Source organism: Bombina bombina, chromosome 4 (genome assembly GCF_027579735.1).
Source record: "Bombina bombina isolate aBomBom1 chromosome 4, aBomBom1.pri, whole genome shotgun sequence".
Taxonomy (NCBI): domain Eukaryota; kingdom Metazoa; phylum Chordata; class Amphibia; order Anura; family Bombinatoridae; genus Bombina; species Bombina bombina.
In genome coordinates this window covers 122,210,793-122,231,152 of record NC_069502.1, presented here as the reverse complement: position 1 = coordinate 122,231,152, position 20,360 = coordinate 122,210,793, and the positions used below count along the sequence as shown (strand labels likewise).

The 20,360-nt window shown below is 35.3% G+C and overlaps 1 protein-coding gene across 3 annotated transcripts in view; it reads left to right on the top strand.

The window, feature by feature from the left end:
- EVA1A (eva-1 homolog A, regulator of programmed cell death) overlaps positions 1-20,360 on the top strand; it is a 595,363-nt gene that overhangs the window by 570,798 nt on the left and 4,205 nt on the right. For all 3 annotated transcript variants that reach the window (XM_053709620.1, XM_053709618.1, XM_053709619.1), the window contains one exon: positions 3,849-4,013. In XM_053709620.1, the coding sequence (XP_053565595.1) occupies positions 3,849-4,013 (165 nt within the window). The remainder of the gene's footprint in view (positions 1-3,848; positions 4,014-20,360) is intronic.

Sequence of the window (20,360 nt, the reverse complement as noted above, 5' to 3'; positions counted from 1 at the left end):
CGGAAAAATGCAAGGTTCTACATTTTGGAAGTAAAAATAAGCAGGCTACGTATTTTTTAAATGGGACAAGACTTAGCCAAACACAGGAGGAAAGGGATTTGGGAGTAGTAATAGATAACAAGCTAAAGATGGGTGCACAATGCAGGGCAGCGGCTTCAAAGGCTAATAAGATACTAGCATGTATTAAAAGAGGCATTGATTCAAGGGAGGAAAGCATAATTCTGTCATTATATAAAGCCCTGGTAAGACCTTACCTTGAGTTTGGAGTGCAGTTCTGGGGACCAATTGCTAAAAAAGATATTGCAGAACTAGAAAAAGTTCAGAGAAGGGCCACAAAGCTAATAAGGGGATTGGAGAAATTAAGAGGCTAGCCAAACTGGGTCTGTTTTCTTTAGAAAAAAGGCGCTTGAGAGGTGACATGATTACTTTATATAAATATATTCAAGGCCCATATACAGAGATGGCAGAAGCTCTGTTTATTCCAAGAGAATTGTTTCTGACAAGAGGTCATAATTTAAGGTTGGAGGAAAGGAGATTTAATCTCCTGCAACGGAAACGTTTTTTCACTGTAAGAGCAATAAAATTGTGGAACTCATTACCAAAGGAGGTAGTGAATGCCAATACCATAGATATATTTAAAAATAGTCTGGATAAATTTCTGTATATAAACAAAATTCATGGATATGATTGCTAGTATTAAATGGGTCACATTTTAATGGGGTTATTTAAGCTTAACTGGAGCTTTTTGTAAGTATTTTAGATTTGTATAGGTTGAACTCGATGGACTTCAGTCTTTTTTCAACCTTATCTACTATGTTACTATGTTACTATGTATAAATGTATGAAGTATTTTTCAAGTCAGTGTTAAAAAAAAAAAAAAAAAATGGGTATAAAAATATACAATGTTTTGCATGCATATGTGTGTGTATATATATATATATATATATATATATATATATATATATATATATATATATATATATATATATATATATATATATATATATATATATGTGTGTGTGTGTATGACAACCACAAACTATAAAACCAATTTGATTCCAAATTGTGCTTGTTCATTTTTATGCAAAATGCACAAGTAAACATTTTTTTATCAGGAAGGACATTTTGAGTTGACTGTCTCTTAACTGCGTTTGGCAGTCGAGTTCATAGCACACAAAATGTAATAAAATTAGTAAATGATTGTAAAGTTATATCACCTGAAGAGACAGGCAGGGTTCCTCAAATTAAATGTGCCTATATGCAACTCCTTACTTTGTCTAATGGCAAATATAGTCCTGTAGTATTTATTATAAAATATATTTACACTCTGTGCTTATATATTTAACGTTAATGAGACCGTACTTTTTGAACATTCCAGTGTTTTAACTCTGTGTATGATACATGGCTGTCTGCACAATGTTTTCAGTGCAGATGACAACCATGTTAACATAATTACATAAGTAAATGTGCATTTGAGTAGAGGCTTATGGAAGATCCTATGTGTACTTCAAAGTTTTATATCTGTCACAAAAAGGCCCTTATTTATGAGGATAACCCCATCTACTTTTGACTGTAGAGTTTAGAAAACACTCTCACACAGAGGCGTGCGCGTGCACACACACACACTTGTTTACAATCTAGATAATTTTAATAAAAATATACATTTGTTTCGCACATTTTGTTGTACTCATCTATCATATGATATATATATATATATATATATATATATATATATATATACATACATACATATACAATGGAATCTGCTGAGTCTGCTGAATAAATAATATTTAATATGTTTCTCACTTTTACAAATGACCTACAGTAGGTCTTCAATGTCAGCAGCATCTAAAAACTCCAAACCAGCTCAGCATAGGGGTGGAAATGGCAAAGCAGCTAAAGGGTTAAATACATAGTGTGAATACATTTGTTGCTGCAGTCTGGAGAGAGGAATGAATGAGACACCTTTCTTCTCAGAAGTGTGGGGATTCGTAGTTCTGCAACTGGTGATTATGAACGTGTTGATTTTGATCACAATTCCCAGAGTTCACAGGGTAATTAAAAAAAAAAAAAGAGGCATATGTACACAAACTGTCAATCCCTGAGGTTTTAGCTGTGTCTCCTGAGAACTGAAGTCACATTCGGAGTTTCAGGTTACACTCTTGAGAAATCCCAGGCACGACACATGCAATGAATACAATTTATTACTGCTTATGTACTATAACAGAATGAATAATGCAATTTTACCATGTTTGTACATTCAGGCATTGGTAAAGGGACCCTAAAACTCTTAACATTATTTATAAATAATTTTATGAAAAAATGTAATATTAAAGCATTTATTACTACATTGAAGCTGCATGTCTATGCTCATTGGTAAATTTAAATCAATCAATCAATAAATAAATACATTTTATTTTATATATATATTTAATTATTATATATACCGATACTAGTATTCTACTAGTACTTGTACTCGTGCAAATGCACCGATACTTAAACCGATACCTCCACTTCCTACCCATATGCTATCTTGTGGCGTTTTTTCAAACTGCATGTTCCCATTTCATTTTAAACTGGAGAGGAGACTAAACTGAAAATTGTTTACTACTGTTCTGCCAATACAAATTGCTGTTATTTGTATTATTGTAGGAGAGATCTCTGTACCTCGTTCAGACAAACCCCTGAAGTACTGAGCAGTTAATAAACAGATTTCCAGCTCTGGCTAAAATGGCCCATAAATATATTTCTGCCCCATGCAGTAGTGTGGAAAGTGAAAGACTGTTCAGCTTAGAGTCAAACCTCCATACAAATGTCAGATTGATGTTATATAACAGCCCTACAACCCAATTGTATCACCCCTTTAAATTTAATATTTTATTGTAATATTTTTTATTTATAAACATGTTCAGTGAACTTTTTTATTATTTCATAATGTCTTTTGAATTACAGTCCTTTATAATTATAAAGAAGGAATCTTAAATAATTAGTCTGTATTGTGTTTGGTAAACTGTCACATGACATAAAAAAAAAGTATTGGTAATTGGTATCAGCGAGTATTTGAAAACAAGTATCGGTACTTGTACTCAGTCATAAAAAAACGGTGTAGGTGCAACCCTATTTATATATATATATATATATATATATATATATATATATATATATATATATATATATATATATATGTGTATGTATATATGTATATATATATATATATATATATATATATATATATATATATATATATATATATTAGACACACAAACACACTCGTCCTTAAAAGGTTAATGATATTTATTTTTTTAAATATAGTTTCAGTGGAGTGCTGAAAGATGTTTGTTCCTTTTTAACTCAATCATATAGTTATGTCTAAGCACAATTATATACATTTTTTTAACTAAAGATCAATTTATATTTCCAATAATAACATGCAATTTCTGTCTAAACCCACCTCTTATAAAATTCAATTAGCCCTTGCGTAGTTCCTAACTCAGAACAGGAAATGGTGTTTTGGCTAAATTTAATAAGCGTTTGCATCTAGAGGAAGTGATAAATAGAGCTGCCTCTTGCTTAATTGGCTCGGAAATAAAACAGAGCTGTATCATAAAGGCACAATACAATGCCAGTCTCACAGCTGGAGAAATTGTATATAAAATGTGCTTTTATTTTGTTTCTGTAAATCAAGATGGAAGTTGTGTTAATCACTGTAAATTCTGCTCTGCTTATGTTTTGTTCAAGGGAAACATAGTTTAATACATTTAGCCCCATTTAAATATTCAGCCTATTGCATACTTCATCTCTTTGCATTCACAGTTTTATAGAGAACTAATTTTGTATTTATTAAACAGAGAAGAAGAAGGAACAAGCTGCTGCCTTTTACCCAACTGATAACAACCTTTCTATGGATGAGATAAAACATCCTCTCTCCAACCGTACAATGGCGCCTGTGGAACAGACTAGCACAAACATGGTTCTCATAAGCAACCTTTTAGCAGCATATTCCTTTATCACAGGTAGGTATTCTCTGTCTTAGATATGCATGAAAAAAAAACAAAGCATGCAACTTACAGTCAAGACAGAGCATAAAGCAGGAGATAAGGGATGTTTTGTGCAACCACAGCTCCCAATTAAATATACTTTATTCAAATAAAATGTTCTTTATTGATAGTGCATGTTTTTTGGCGAGCCACTCCCATGCTATTTTATTTATAGTCTAGACCAGTGATGGTGAACCTTGTCACTCCAGATGTTTCAGAACTACATTTCCTGTGATGTTCGACTGGACTGCAGAGTGTCTAAGCAGTATGGGAAATGTAGTTTTGAAACATCTGGAGAGCAAAGGTTCACCTTTACTGGTCTAGACTATGTAAGTAAGCTTGGCGCTCCCCCATTTCTCTGCTTACACAGTGTATTAGAATGTAACTTGCTCTAGCATGTGCACCCATGTCAGAAGGAACACCGTTCATGGGGAACTGATTCCGAGTCATAACCCCAGGTGTAGGGGGTAATGTTCTTTTTTGGAATAACTGTAAATAAATACTGTATTAATAATGATGTGAATTATTAGTCTATAAATAGTTATATTAATATACAACAGATTTTGTTTTTGCTACTTTGGAATCGATTTATCAATCATTTGAGGAATTCTCCTTTCTGTTCTCTCAGTTCTCCACAGCTTTACTGGAAAGGCGCACCTGTGCGCTCGTATTTATCATAAAAAGTTGTTTTTTCTTTGCACTGAGGAGAACTAAAGATACATTTTTTTTTGGAGAACATGTTTTCCAAGGAGAATGGGAACAGAGTAAGAGAATTTTACAGTCGACCTTGCCCAATTTTAGGCGCATTATTCAATGATAAATAGGGGCATTATTTCTCATGAGAACTTTTAGAAGAAAATATAGGAGAATATGAATGATAAATCGAGCCCAAGTCTCTCTTAGGAGGGTTAGGTACATGCATTTCAAATGGATGCCAATATACAGAAGGGGTGTGATCTTGGAACAAGAAGCTGACATTAACAAGAATCGAAACAATTACAAGGGAAGACAGCACCTCTCTCCAAATTTTGGGGAATGGAAAAAGGGATTAGCCTGATCCCAATATCACTGTCAAAATTCAAAAGATTTTCAGCCTCCAAATAGTAAGTTAAAAAACCTTTATTCACTTATACAGGGTCCATAATACAGCAACAACGTTTTAAACCAGCAATTGGTTCTTAGTCATGTCCAACGTTTCAAGCCAGCAATTGGTTCTTAGTCATGTCCAAGACTAAGAACCAATTGCTGGTTTGAAACGTTCTTGCTGTTGCTGTGTTATGGACCCTGTATAAGTGAATAAAGGTTTTTAAACTTACTATTTGGAGGCTGGAAATATTTTGAATATTAACAGGAATCGCTCAGAATTGTTAATTTACCTAATGATCAGTGGGTTCAAGACTATCAGACAAGCTTGTTGCAGAGTGTGATTTTCCAACTAAATGAAAACAAAGGTCCATTTATGATTTCATTGAACTTTGTCAAAATGTCTTAAGGACAAATAGAGAAATGCAGACGCATGTGTTTGATTATTATTAATAGGGGTAGAATACTCTCACTATCATTACCCAGTACACTCAATGATAGATATCGGAAAATGCCTAATCTTAGTAAACTGTAATTCCTTACCAGGAAGGAACTAGTGGACTTGGGGAAATTGCCAGCAGTGTTCCCTCTTTGTGTAGATAGTAAGGTGTGGTTCCCTTATTCATTTTTTCACTGCTGGGCCACACACAAAACCTCTTGAAAGGTGACTTTGACTCCGGTCCACCATTTCCTTTCTCAGCGTGAGGGGAGTTTAGAAGTCGCAGTGGTAAGCATGCTAATTATTGACATGCTGCTTATGTATACACTTTACGCAGGCCTTTTGGGGAGGCTGAGAATCTGCAAGTTAGCGTACTGTGTGCTGGGATTAACTATTTATTGACTTGTTTCCTATATGATATCCTTTTTCTACTACTGATTATTTCAAGGTTTATGGCTACCCTGTATTTATAGGATATCCACTAGTTTATTCAGAGATTTACTTAAGATGGAGAGTTTGGTGCAACAATATTATTCCTTGTTACCTGCTACTGCCAGCGACTGTGTAATCCATGACATGGACAAAATATTTTCAGAGGATAAGTCTAATTTCTCTCTCACTCAGTTGTTTAAGAATATGGAAAAGCTGCTTATTAAAGAGCTAACATTGCAGTGGGACATATGGACAATGGAACGCTATATTGGATCAAAGATGATTCCCAGGGGTATTAGGATCTCAAAATTTCCAACCTTTGATGTTACTGACAACGACTTTATAACAACCTGGAACTCTATACTGTCAGATTGTTCACTGCGTTTAATGCAATTACTAATGCATTATAAGATATCTATGCTTAAGACTGTTAGAGTTGAAATAGATGAATTACAGTGTGAAATGAATTACCGTAGTGAGGACCTTGATTTTGCCTCATTTGATTCTATATTACAAGGCTCTGTGGCTGAAGTTAAACAATCAGTCTTTTAAATTAAACACACTACGTTTCTAAGGGACAAATCTGATTATAATAATCATACAGTTTACTTATAGAATAAGAATCAAAGACAGACCAACAGACAATATAATTAGAAAAATAGGGAGGCACATAGACACAGATCTAGTCGTAGGGTTGAAAAACAAACATGTCACTTTTTCAGATAGCGAGGGGGCAACATCAGATGATATGTATCTCTCTAGTGGGGATGAGAGTCCCATGGTTCCTATGGGGATTTTAAAACCTAGTAATGTACAACCTGCTTTGCCATTAGAACAAGTGGTTAGACCAAAAGAAAAACAACCAAATAAAACTAAGGTGACAAATCATGCCCCACAGTCCCAAAATACCCTGATTACGACCATTAATTCCGTGATGAGTAAGTATCAACCCAGACAGACATTGCCGGTGGCAACTGATCCTATCCCTAGATTACAGGGAGATAGGAACATTTTGGATCAGGTTTTTCCCATGGAAATGGTAAATACAGGAGTGGGAGGGGGACAAAGACAGACACCAGCTAAGGGGAAACAAGCCCCAGACAAAATACAAACCAACAGTATAATTGACCTATCTAGTTTTGAATTGACATATATACAGAAAAAGGTATTCTCAAATGGTTTGAATTTTGCACCATCCTCTGATTTTGATCTGCTTCGTACTATTCTTGATATAAATCGGCTCATTAGAAATAATACCCTATGCAAGCACTTTCAAGGGTCTCAAAATCCTGATAGATCGTAAAGATCTGGTCTGGATACCACAGACCTTGGTTCAGGATTAACATTTCAAGAGACCTGTGATGTGATTGCATAGGAGCAATAGGAGATGGAAGAGATACAAGAATCCCCTTCTGATTATAGTTCACATGGCACTAAGGGTTTCAAGAATCCATCTAACTTCTATCCCATTCAAAGTAGGGGTGCTATCCTTAAGATATTCTTTAAGAGGGTTGAACATGATCTCACTCTTTTAAAAGATGATTCTAAATCAGTAAGACAATATTTATCGAGGATAGAAAGACTAGCTATTAAAGAATTGCAAAGTAATGAGGATTTGATAATACGTAATGCAGACAAGGGAGGCTCTAAAGTGCTTTTGGATAAATCCCAGTATGTCTCGGAAGCATTAAGGCAGTTAGGTAATACTGACAATTATACTAAACTTAATTGGGATCCAAACCATAGATTCCAAAGGGAACTAAGACATCTTTTAGACATGGGATATGATTTGGATTTCCTTGATTAAAATACCTTTGAGTTTTTATTTGTAAAGCGCCCCAAACTTTCCAATTTTTCACCACTTACCAAAGGTCCATAAATTCCTTGTCCATGTACAAGGGAGACCCATAATGAGTGGTATAGGCTCTCTTTTTGAGCACATATCACTATGGTTGGACAGAGTTTTACAACCTTTGGTGAGAAGACTACCTAGTTTTCTATGTGACACAAAACATGTTCTCAATATTGTTAATGACTTTGAATGGACCGAACAGTCTAGCTGGTTAACTATAAATAGGTGTGCTTTATACTCCTCTATCCAGCATGATTTGGGCATTGAAGCATTTTTTTGAGTCGCCATACTGATTTCTCGGTTGATTTTCAGAAATATGTTTTGGAAGTGACCCTTTTTTATTGCTTACCCATAATTACTTTGACTTTGGGGGGGAGATCTATCTCCAGAGATGTGGGACTGCGATAGGTGCCAAATTTGCCCCCTTCTATGCCAACCTTTTTATGGGTTGGTGGGAGGAGTTCCACATCTTTGGAGATACTAACCCCTTCAGGTCAAATATACAAGGTATATGGACGATCTTCTTCTCATTTGGAGTGGAGGTGAGGATTTAGCAGGAGTATTTGTTTATTGGATAAACAGTAACAATCTGGGTTTAAAGTTTACTTTTGAGTTTGGAAAAGAGTATTAACTTTCTGGGCTTAAAGTGATGGTAAATTCATATCAAGTGTTCAACATATTTTAGAAGCTCTTACCTTAACTATCACATTGATATGCTTTTATAATATTAAAAACATCTGTTTACTTAATAACTTCAATTTTATTACAGTAACGTTACACTATTATAATCAGCCTTTCTCTAAATTTTTCACAGGGGCTGCTTTGATTGACATAAGTTTTAGCCAATCATCTGCTCACCATGCGCCCCATGTCAAAAAGGACCTGCATGCTCCCATGCTCTGAACTCCCTAATTGCGATGGAATGCGCATGCGCAACTCTTACGCTACTTGCGCATTTGTAAATGAGTATCCTCAGCTCCGGTTTCAATACAGATAGCATCTGATGTAAGTAAACAGTAAATCATTCCTTTCGTACTGATTCTTTGTTTACTTTCATTTGTGACAGCAGCGAGTATTTTTTTAAGATTTGCGCATGCGCATTCAATCGCAATTAGGAAGTTCAGAGCACGGGAGCATGCAGGTCCTTTTTAACATGGGGCGCATGGTGAGCAGATGATTGGCTAAAACTTATGTCAATCAAAGCAGCCCCTGTGAAAAATTTAGAGAGAGGCTGATTATAACAGTGTAACGTTACTGTAATAAAATTGAAGTTATAAAGTAAACAGATGTTTTTAATATAAAAGCATATCGATGTGCTAGTTAAGGTAAGAGCTTCTAAAATATGTTGAACACTTGATATGAATTTACCATCACTTTAACTGGCCAAGTGGGTGGATCAATTAATACTTTTATATATTGAAAACCCATTTCGGGGAATACACTTTTAAGGGCTAACAGCTGTCATCCTAAGCAGGAGGCATATGTAGCTGCAAAAGGTCAGTGTTCAAGAGTAAAGAGGAACTTCTCCAGTACTGATACATATAATAAAGAAGCTTTAAAAAAGAGAGGATACAGACACACTGTTATTAAAAGGGCCAAGCACGAATTGGACAGAGTAGATAGATCAGATCTCCTGAGGGATAGAACTGCCACCAATACATCCTTTGAGGGAGTCACCTTTGTTGCAGGCTACAGCAACCAATATGATCAGATCTGCAAAATAATACGCAAACATTTTGCCCTTTTGGCAGCAGATGACCTCTTGGTTCCTGTGGTCAGTAAAGGTATCAGATGCTCCTATAGAAAGGCAAATACTCTAGCCAATCTTGTGGCCCCTTCACAGATATACATAAGTAACATGAGTAATATCAGTAGTAGAAACTTCTCATGGTTAACACATAGAGGGAGGTTTAAATGTGGGAAATCACACGGTAAGCCCTGCGATTCTGTGGAATTAACGAATACGTTTGTCTCCTGTTACCCATGAAACTTTTCCTATTACAAGTTGTGTAAATTGCAAATGTGACCATGTCATCTATCTCATCACCTGTAAATCATGTTTTGTGCAATACGTTGGTCTTGCGACAAGGGATGTCAACTCAAGGATTACGGAGCATTTCTCCACTATAACTGTGGGAAAGGCTAAGACACCCTTTGGTCAACATTTTGTACATAAACATGATGGCAGACTGGATACCTTTTCCTGGCTTATAATTGAAAGGGTCACAGTATCCAAGAGAGTGGGGGATAGACTTAAGATTCCGGGGAGGCAGGAGATGTATTGGATATTCAAATTGAAAACTCGAGTCCCACTAGGGTTGAACTCAGAGTATGATCTAATCAATTATTGTCAATGATCTACACTTCTGTCTCCCCATTTTAGCTTGTACCCCTTCTGTGTTCATCTAAACCCCATTTTTTGTAAATTTTGTAAATTAAATTATGTAACTCATTTATTGTGTATTTATACATTTCTAGCCCCTGTTTATCTTTAAAGACACATGGAAAAAAAGTTTTTGTGGAAATAGTAGACAATAGGTGGTATTTATACTATGATATGCATATATATATGTGTAGAGGCATGCCTTGTATTACTTTCATCTATGTGTTTTATATTCAAGTCTTTTAAATACACACACACACACACACACACACACATATATATATATATATATATATATATATATATATATATATATATATATATATATAAAACAGACATTATGTGCTATGATAGTGTTTAGGCATTAGTATTACCCTGGATTTAATGTTGCACTTTACATCACGTATATACTTCCACACATGTTATGGTATATATTTAGCACTGAATACTGTGTCACTTTAATGGAGGTGTGTTTTATTAATTTCTTTTAACTAATAAGAAATGTAGTGTGGTCTTAAATAGGTACTGTGAACTAGAAACATTAGGCTATGATTACTGATTTGGCTGAAACGCGTAAGCCATTTCTGTTCACAGCAGCTCCATTTGCTTTACGATGGAATCTCCATGTTCTTGTTGCTTTTAACTATTTTTGATCATAAAGGATTGAATTATATCTCGGATGTATCACATCTTTTTCTCTTTTTGTTACTCACACACAAAACTGGCCTTAGAAGGAACACTTAAAGGGATAGTAAAGTCATAATTAGACATTTATGATTCTGATAGCGAATACAATTTTAAACAACTTTCCAATTTACTTCTATTATTTAATTTACTTCCTCTCTAGTTATCCTTTGCTGAAAGGTTTATCTAGGAAAGCTCAGGAGCAGCAAAGAACCTAGGTTCTAGCTGCTGATTGGTGGCTGCATATATATATATATATATATATATCAATTGTCATTGGCTCACTCATGTGTTCAGTTAGAAACCAGTAGTGCATTGCTGCTTCTTCAACAAATTATACCAAGAGAATGAAACAAATTTGATAATAGAAGTAAACTGGAAAGTTGTTTAAAATGGTATGTTCTACCTAAATCATGAAAGGAAACACTTGGGTTTCATGTCCCTTTAACTACCAGCTCTGATTATTGGTATACAACAGGTGTGTTGTACTGATGGGCTTATAAAAAAAGCAATAACAAATACAGTAGTTCTGTAAACTATGTATATGGCAGCGATATAAATAAAGGCAAGAATGACTGAAAAAGGGCGCTTCAGAATGTGTAATGGCCAAAGAATCTTCTTATTTGAATGGTAATTGCGATTTTGAATTCTTCAGAACTACAAAAGCATCTCAGGGCATCTATGCATTCTGAAAATGTATTAAATAATTACAGAAAGTAGCTTGTTATGCTACAAAACCTAATGTATGCTTTTCATATAGATTAAGATTCATATAGAGAATGCAATTTTAAACACGTTTCCAATTTACTTCTATTATCTAATTTGCATTGTTCTGTTGGTTTCCTTTGTTGGTTTCCTTTTGCAGAAGCAGCAATGTACTACTGGGTGCTAGCTGACGGCATTGGGTGAGCCAATAACATTTATTTGCAGCCACCAATCAGCTGCTATTGAGCCTACTTAGGTATTCTTTTCAACAAAGGATACCAAGCGAGCAAAACAAATAAGATAAAAGAAGTAAATTGGAAGGTTGATAAAAATCAAAGAATAAAGTTTGGTTTCATATCCCTTTAATTTTCTTCAGCCAATCCATGAACTACATTTACTTAGTGCATCAGTGACAGGTGTGTGGAAATGTAACAGTCAGTTGTGAGAGAGAAGAGATAGGACAGTGTTTGCTTATCCATCAAACTTTTATGTTTTAAAATATGTTGCAAAACTACTATATTGGGCAAATGGGAAACAGACATAAAACAAATGCATCTAAACTCCATTGTGCTTGTTTCAGGGACTATAGCTCAGCATATGCCATATAATTCTACAGTGGAGCGCTAATTTACCGCTTGCCCGCAAACGGGCAAATTCACAATTTTGCGATCACGCAATAAATAACCAGCCATTACAAGTGGCTGGTTATTGCTACCATGAGCTCGCAGTAGCAAATAGCGCTCAAAAAATTAAAAAAAGACCAGACCTCAGGTTAATTTTTAATTTTTTAATTACTACACTAGGCAGTTTTGGGGGGGATAAAGTTGGTGGCTGTGGGGTGTTAGGAAAAAAAATGGCACTTAAAAGTGCCTTTACATTGCGGTCTATGGGAACTGTCTGTCATAAGACAAATGGCAAAGCTCCTCTGGGATCCCCTTTGTTCAGAAATAGCACACATGCATGGTTTTGCCATTGTTTTTTGGTGCTTAGAAGTCTGCTAATTGCAGCAGCGCACCACACTTCTGAAATTCCCGGCAGCAAAGAGGTTAATTAGTTAGATTGTAAGGTTAATATTTGCACTAGTGTAGGGTTTACCCTTTCACCTGACACCTCCCACCACCTGATCCCTCCCAAACAGCTCTCTCCCCCCCCTTCCACCACCATAGGTACTGGCAGACAGTCTGTCAGTATGCAGTTTAAGGCTTTCATTTATTTATTTTAAAAATATATATATATTTTTTTTTTATTTCTGTAGTGTAGACCCCCCCCAACAGCTCTTTAACCCTCCCCCGCCCATTGCCCCTGCCATATTTATTACTTGCAGTCAGTCTGCCGGTAACAAAATATAAATTTTTCCTTTTATTTTATTTTATATTTTCTGTAGTGTAGGTACTAGGGATGGGCGAATGTGTTTATATTCGAATTCGAATGTTAGAACGAATGTTATTGTAGAAATTTGATTTACATAATAGAATGTTGATAAGAATGAATATTCTTAAAAATTCTATTATCGAATGTTATTTACAGTTGTCGATTGTCACATTCGAATTCGAATGTCACATTCGAATTTGAATATTACATTTATAAAACACAATTGTAGACTAGAAATACTATTTCAAATTCAAATGTGATATTCGAATTTGAATGTGACATTCGAATTTGAATGTTACATTCAAATTTGAATATTACATTTAAAAAAACACAGTATTAGACTAGAAATACTATTTCGAATTCGAATGTGACATTCAAATTCGAATGTCACATTCAAATTCGAATATTACATTTAAAAAACCCAGTATTAGACTAGAAATACTATTTCAAATTTGAATATTACATTTATTAAACACAGTTGTAGACTAGAAATACTATTTCAAATTTGAATCTTACATTCTAATTAAAATATTACATTTCGAAATTGAATGAATACATAGCTAAACATTCTATTATTCAAATGAATATTTTCGAATTTTATTGAAAAATTTGAAAACGAAAATTAGAAAATAGAATGTTATAATGTTATATAAATATTGGAAATTCGAACAAACGAATGTATCAAAATTCATTTTAAATTTCGAATTTTTAGAAACATTTGGACATCCCTAGTAGGTACCCACTTCCCCCTCCAAGATTTTTTTCTGTAGTGTAGGGTCCCCCTTCCCCGACAAGCTGATATTTCATAGTGTGGGGCCCCTTCCATCCCAATCTCTTCATATTTGTTTCCTTAGTGTAGTTAACCGCTCCTTCCACCCTCCTCCCCTGGGCTGCCCACCATTTCCTGCCTTCCTTCAGTGCTCCCTTACCATATGAAGGCACATGCAGTCTCCGCTATTGTAACTGACAGTGGGGGCTACATTAACAAAGTGCACTGGGCAAAGTTGTGTGTGACACAGTACCTACGTCCAATTGGGGCAACGGGTTAAAGTAGAGATAATTCTCATTTATTAGAGCAGTATTCATGTTAATATTCGTTGTTTTGCTTTAATTTTTTCTATGATAATTACCTTTTGTAGTATTTATTAATTCCACTGAATTCCAAAGTTAACCCATAGCCCTTCTGTCAGGTTTGTCCTGTGTACACAAACTCATGTGCACAATGCTTGCAATGTCACAAACCAGTATTCCTTAGCCTTAGCCAACAATCAAGCTTTTCATGGATGCAATATATCACTTCCATTCTCTTTAGTTAGACTTTGGATGAATTGAGTAGACACAACAAGAAAACATTCCTGATGCGCTCCCGGCTTGTGTGTGTGTGTGGGGAGGCAGCATTTCTGTGTTCTAGGTTCTAGAGTCTACCGTGAAGGGATTAGTTTTCAAAACATGTAAGTTTTATATGCACTAAAAAATAATAATAATAAAATTATATATATTTATATACATAATGATTGTTACTAGACCGATACATAATTCTGATTACTTATTGTTGCATACCAGAGAAGCACCCTGCAACTGGTCCCGCATCTATAAACTTGTAAAAAGTACATGAAACCTTTAAATATTCATTTTTTTTAGTAGCCGAAAATGGTGGACAAGCTCCCCCTACCTAATACGTGTATATTTTGGTATGTTAAGTTACTCCAATTACTATAGACTTTTAAATACGCTTTCCTACTTGCACATGCTTATTTGTGCATGTGCAATTTGAAATAGCTAACTGAAAAATATTAAACGTTCACTGCTAAACTGTCCTACAAGGAAACGGCTAACTGGACAAAAAGAAAGCTGTGGGCAGAGCTTGGCGGCCATTTTGACTGCTAAACAACAATGATTATTTAAAAGTTTCATGTACTTCTTACAAGCTTTTAGATGTAGTTTCATCTAGCCCTTCCTTGTTTAATAAGTAAACCATTCATTTGGGGTGCAATTTTTTTTAGGGTTCTAAGAGGTATAACTAATTGATGTTCTATATAGGCACTCACAAGATAAATATGTAGACAAGCATACATTGTTGTATAGACTCCCACCATGCACTGCTTGGATAAATGTCACTTTTTGCGTGTTAATCACTTCACTTGGCACTCACAAGATAAAAATAGACAACTGTGTATGTCTATTGTGGGCTACAACTCCCACCATGCACTACTACTTGGGTAAATGTTATTCCCAGTTCTTATATCCAGTTCCTGAGTGCTTACTCAGTTCAAGTGGCCCCCATGGGAGAAGAACACTTGGCCAGTGGCCCCCAGATACATTGAGCTTGATACCTCTGGTCTTGACTGTCCCTTTAATAAAGAAACGTCTTTTTTTAACCTTATACAAATTAGCATTCATTTCCAGTACAAGTTGAGTGACCAAGTACACATTACCCCTTTCACTCCTGCATGGTTCCAAACAATAATCTTCCTTTTGTTATTTCAAGTGTTTTGCCTTTTTTTATATAGATCAAAAGATCTGTTTCCTTTTAGTAGAGGTTTTCTAATGAATTTATTTTTAAATGAGTAATGTTCTTTGGCTAATGTTCAGTTTTAGAGATCATTTCCAAATATAACTGCAAGTAAAATAAACAGTCTTTTATACATTTGGAAATATTTAGTTTTGCTGTCTTCTGTTTAATTTATTAGACATTATTCATAACATCAGCAGCTTAATCTTTTCGGTTTGTGAGAGAAGAATTACACTTTAGTAAACTACACAACATTATTGCTTCTTCTTGCTAACTGGAAAATGTAGTGATCAAAGTGACAGGAGCTGTTTCACTGCTATAAGCTAACATTGAGTAATTTCTAAATAACCTTAAAGAAGACGTGACTTCAGTTATGTTCATTCCCATATATGCCCTTCTTTTTGCATTCCCTTATGCTCAGTCTATGTTGCAATGATAACTACTAATATCATCTTAATATTGGGTATCTTTTGTGCTTGTTTTTGCAAGGGACTGTGATATTCAGATGATTGACTTACTAGCTCAGGGTTATTCCATATTTTCAACTTGTTAATTTTACATGAAGATATAAAAGCTACTATTTAAAATGATGTATTGTTCTTTGTGATCAATTCATAAGTACAATAAGAGTTACTGACAGAATTAGAAACATATTATTGGACCTACATAGAATAAGGAGGAGACGTTTGCATAGAAGAGGAATATTCTGTGTTACAAATAGTAAGGTGGGAAGGATTAGTGTTAGATGGGGAAGTTGGTGCTGAATAAAAAGCTATGAAGGGCAGAACTGCTCCCCACATGCCCAAGAGCTCTCAGAATTAAAGGGACTGTCAAGTCCAAAATATACTTCATGATTCAAATAGGGCATGTCATTTTAAACAACTTTCCAATTTACTTTTATCACCAATTTTGCTTTGTTCTTTTGGTATACTTGGTTGAAAGCTAAAGCTTGATAGGCTCATATGCATGCTAATGTCTAAGACCTTGAAGGCCTCCTCTTATGTGAATGCATTTTGACAGTTTTTCACTACTAGAGGGCATTAGTTCATGTGTGGCATATAGATAACATTGAGCTCACGCACGTGAAGTTACCTAGGAGTAAGCACCGACTGGCTAAAATGCAAGTCTGTCAAAAGAACTGAAATAAGGGGGCAGTTTGCAGACACTTAGATACAAAGTAATCACAGAGGTAAAAAGTGTATTATAACCATATTGGTTATGCAAAACTGGGGAATGGGTAATAAAGGGTTTATCTATCTTTTTAAACAACAAAAATTCTAGTGTTGACTGTCCCTTTAAAGGGATACTCAAGTAAAAGTTAAACTTTCATTATTCAGATAGAGAACACACTTTTAAACGACTTTCCAATTCACTTCCATTATCTAAATGTGCACACTTTCTGAGGCATCAGCACCTATTGAGCATGTGCAAGCCTTACAGATGGCTGTCACATGATGCAGTGGGAGGGAAAATAGAGCTAACTTTAAAATGTGTTAGAAATGTACTATTCATATGAAACTCTGTGCTATTTTATTGTCTTTTTTATTATGCATTTACTGATTGTGATATGCTACTGTGTTTAGTGGTCCTTTTAAAGGACCAGTCAACACAGTAGATTTGTATAATCAACAAATGCAAGATAACAAGATAATGCAATAGCACTTAGTCTGAACTTCAAATGAGTAGTAGATTTTTTTTCTGACAATTTTAAAAGTTATGTCTTTTTCCACTCGCCCTGTACCATGTGACAGCCATCAGCCAATCACAAATGCATGCCCGTACCATGTGACAGCCATCAGCCATTCACAAATGCATACACACTTATTCTTGCACATGCTCAGTAGGGGCTGGTGACTAAAAAAGTTTAAAAAGACTGTGCACATTTAGTTAATGGAAGTAAATTTGAAAGTTGTTTAAAATGGCATGCTCTATCTGAATAATGAAAGTTTCATTGTGATTGAGTGTCCCTTTAAGTGTGTTCCATTGAAGTAAGCCCATGGGTTATACAGGACATGGATTTTTAACCAGGACCTGGAGAACTTGCATACTGCATTATACTTTTGCTAAAGCAAGTGATAGGAATATCCTGTTGAAGCTACTTATTCTAAAGTTATTTGAAACCACTGATTGAAAAAAAAATAAGATCCTTATATGATGGTTAGATTTGATAAGAGCTTAACTGATGTCATTGGATAGTTAATAAAAAAAAACAGATTGACATTTACGAATAGATCACTGTCTTAACATTCTGAATGACAGCATCTGTGAAGTACCTGAGAACTTCTTTGTCCTGTCTTGAGCATTCATTATTTCTTTTCATGTGTAATTTTCCTTCTCTGGCAATGTAACCATATGTTCAACTGGCATGCAGAGAGGGTGATGGAGTCAGGGTGGTGAGGAGAAGACAAGGTTTCAGGAAATATTTATTTTCTCAGGACGTAAGAGAATTACCAGTGAGTAAAAATGCTGTTTTAAAGATCACCTACGCCTATATCACATAATAAACAGTATCAGAACCAACTGTACACTGCTTTCAGCCTGCTAATCTGAGCAATTGCACCTGCCTCTATAGCTATCCTTGTGGAGGTGCATTTGAAGACGTATGCAGCTGTTCTTTGCCCATAAATACCACAACATTCTTTCATGTTCAATAGAACAGTTTAAACTTTCTGAAACTATATATATTACAACTGATGACCAACAATGATCAAAAGTAACATTTGGTGTGTATGGAGGTCAAGACATGAAAGGATGATCTAAGCAGTATCGTCTTCCTCTCTTCTTGCTTACGCCACCTGAAATCCTCTATGATGTACATTTGTTAGCTTAATGTACATAAGTAACCCCTGCCAGAGAGAGCTACAGCACATTGCTGTTCCTATGTGCAAGTGTTTTTGTGTGTGATTTAAATCAGCCAATAGCAAGAAGGTTTTTAAATTGAAATTGTAATCATCCAATAGAAAAGGATAATTATAATTTAAAGGGACAGTCTACACCAGAATATTTATTGTTTTAAAAGATAGATAATCCCTTTATTACACATTCCCTAGTTTTGCATAACCAACACAGTTTTATTAAAGGGACAGTCTACACCATAATTTTTATTGTTAAAAAGATAGATAATTCCTTTATTACCCATTACCTAGTTTTGCATAACCAACACAGTTATATAAATACACTGTGAAATAAATAAATACTCTGTGATTACCTTGTATCTAAGCCTCTGCAAACTGCCCCCTTGTTTCAGATCTTTTGACAGACATCAATTTTAGCCTTGCTTGGTATTTCAGGGCTGTACTGTACTGTGAAGTCGGGAACAGACTGATATGCTTCAGGAAAGTTCTTCTCTGTAAACAGGCACATGTTAAGCAAAAAGAGACTGCTTCTTGGGTGGTAACTAGCCATAGAACAAGCTATTATGCTTTTGTTCGTTCACAGGTTGAGTGCTTCTCTCTTTTTTTATTTATGCAAATCAATTTTAGCCAATCAGAGCTGCCTCACTGGAACTCCACGTGCGTAAGCACAGTGCTATCTATATGACACACATGAACTAACACCCTCTAGTGGTGAAAAACTGTCAAAATGCCCTGAGAGAAGAGGCGGTCTTCAACCTCTAGGTTTAGCTTTCAACTAAGAATACCAAGAGAACAAAGCAAAATTGGTGATAAAAGTAAACTGAAAAATTGTTTAAAATGACATTCCCTATCTGAATCATGAAAGTTTATTTTGGACTAAACTGTCCCTTTAAAGGGACAGTAAAGTTAAAAAAAAAAAAAACTTTCATGATTTAAATAGGGCATTTAATTTTAAACAACTTTCCAATTTACTTTTATTACCAGTTTTGCTTTTTTCTCTTGGTATTCTTAGTTGAAAGCTAAATCTAGGAGGTTCATGTGCTAATTTCTTAGACCTTGAAGATTGCCTCTAATCTGAAAGCATTTGACAGTTTTTCACCACTAGAGGGCATTAGTTCATGTGTTTCATATAGATAACATTGAGCTCAGGCACGTGAAGCTCCTAGGAGTCCGCACTGATTGGCTAAAAATGTAAGTCTGTCAAAAGAACTGAAATAAGAGGTCAGTTTGCAGAGGCATAGATACAAGGTAATCACAGAGGTAAAAAGTATATTATTACAATTGTGTTGGATATGCAAAATTGGGGAATGGGTAATAAAGGGATTATCTACCATTTTAAACAACAAAAATTCTGGTGTTTACTGTCCCTTTAAAGTTAAGGGGAGACATTTTGAGTATAAACTGACCCTTTAACCGCTCTTTTCTCTCTTTTACGTCTCCTTCACATGTAGACAATGCCTTGCACATTCAGGGTAGCTGACAACTTTTGAAGTTTCTGGTGGATACTGATCAGACATAGAACACTCCATTTATGAAGCTGTGTCGGAAGCTTTAAAGCCCCTGGGATGCAGGATATCAACCTATAGTTATACAGCAAAGGGTTTAAGGCAGCCTTTGCTCTAGTTCAGCCAATCATGAGTCTGCTTGCACAATGATAAATGTAGGCAGAGCAATGCTGCACACTCGCCATGATCCTGGCGAACAGGTTCGTCTGCCTGGACAAAGATAAATGGGGCCTGTATAATGCACATTTGGTTTGCACAATATTTTTTCTCAATACCAGCTACATTTTCTCTGCCTGCTGAAATCTAGTCTTCCCAGTTAATCAAATCTTTAATAATGTTTATTATTTAGTTGTTTAGTATTTACTGCACAGTAAGGAAAATGATGATCCTTTGAGCAATGCAGAATAAATAAGGACCAAGTAAAATGCAGATGAGAAAACAGACTCTTTGACATTGTTGTTTGGTGGTCTGGGCACAGAGCCACAATGGCTCTTCTCACTAC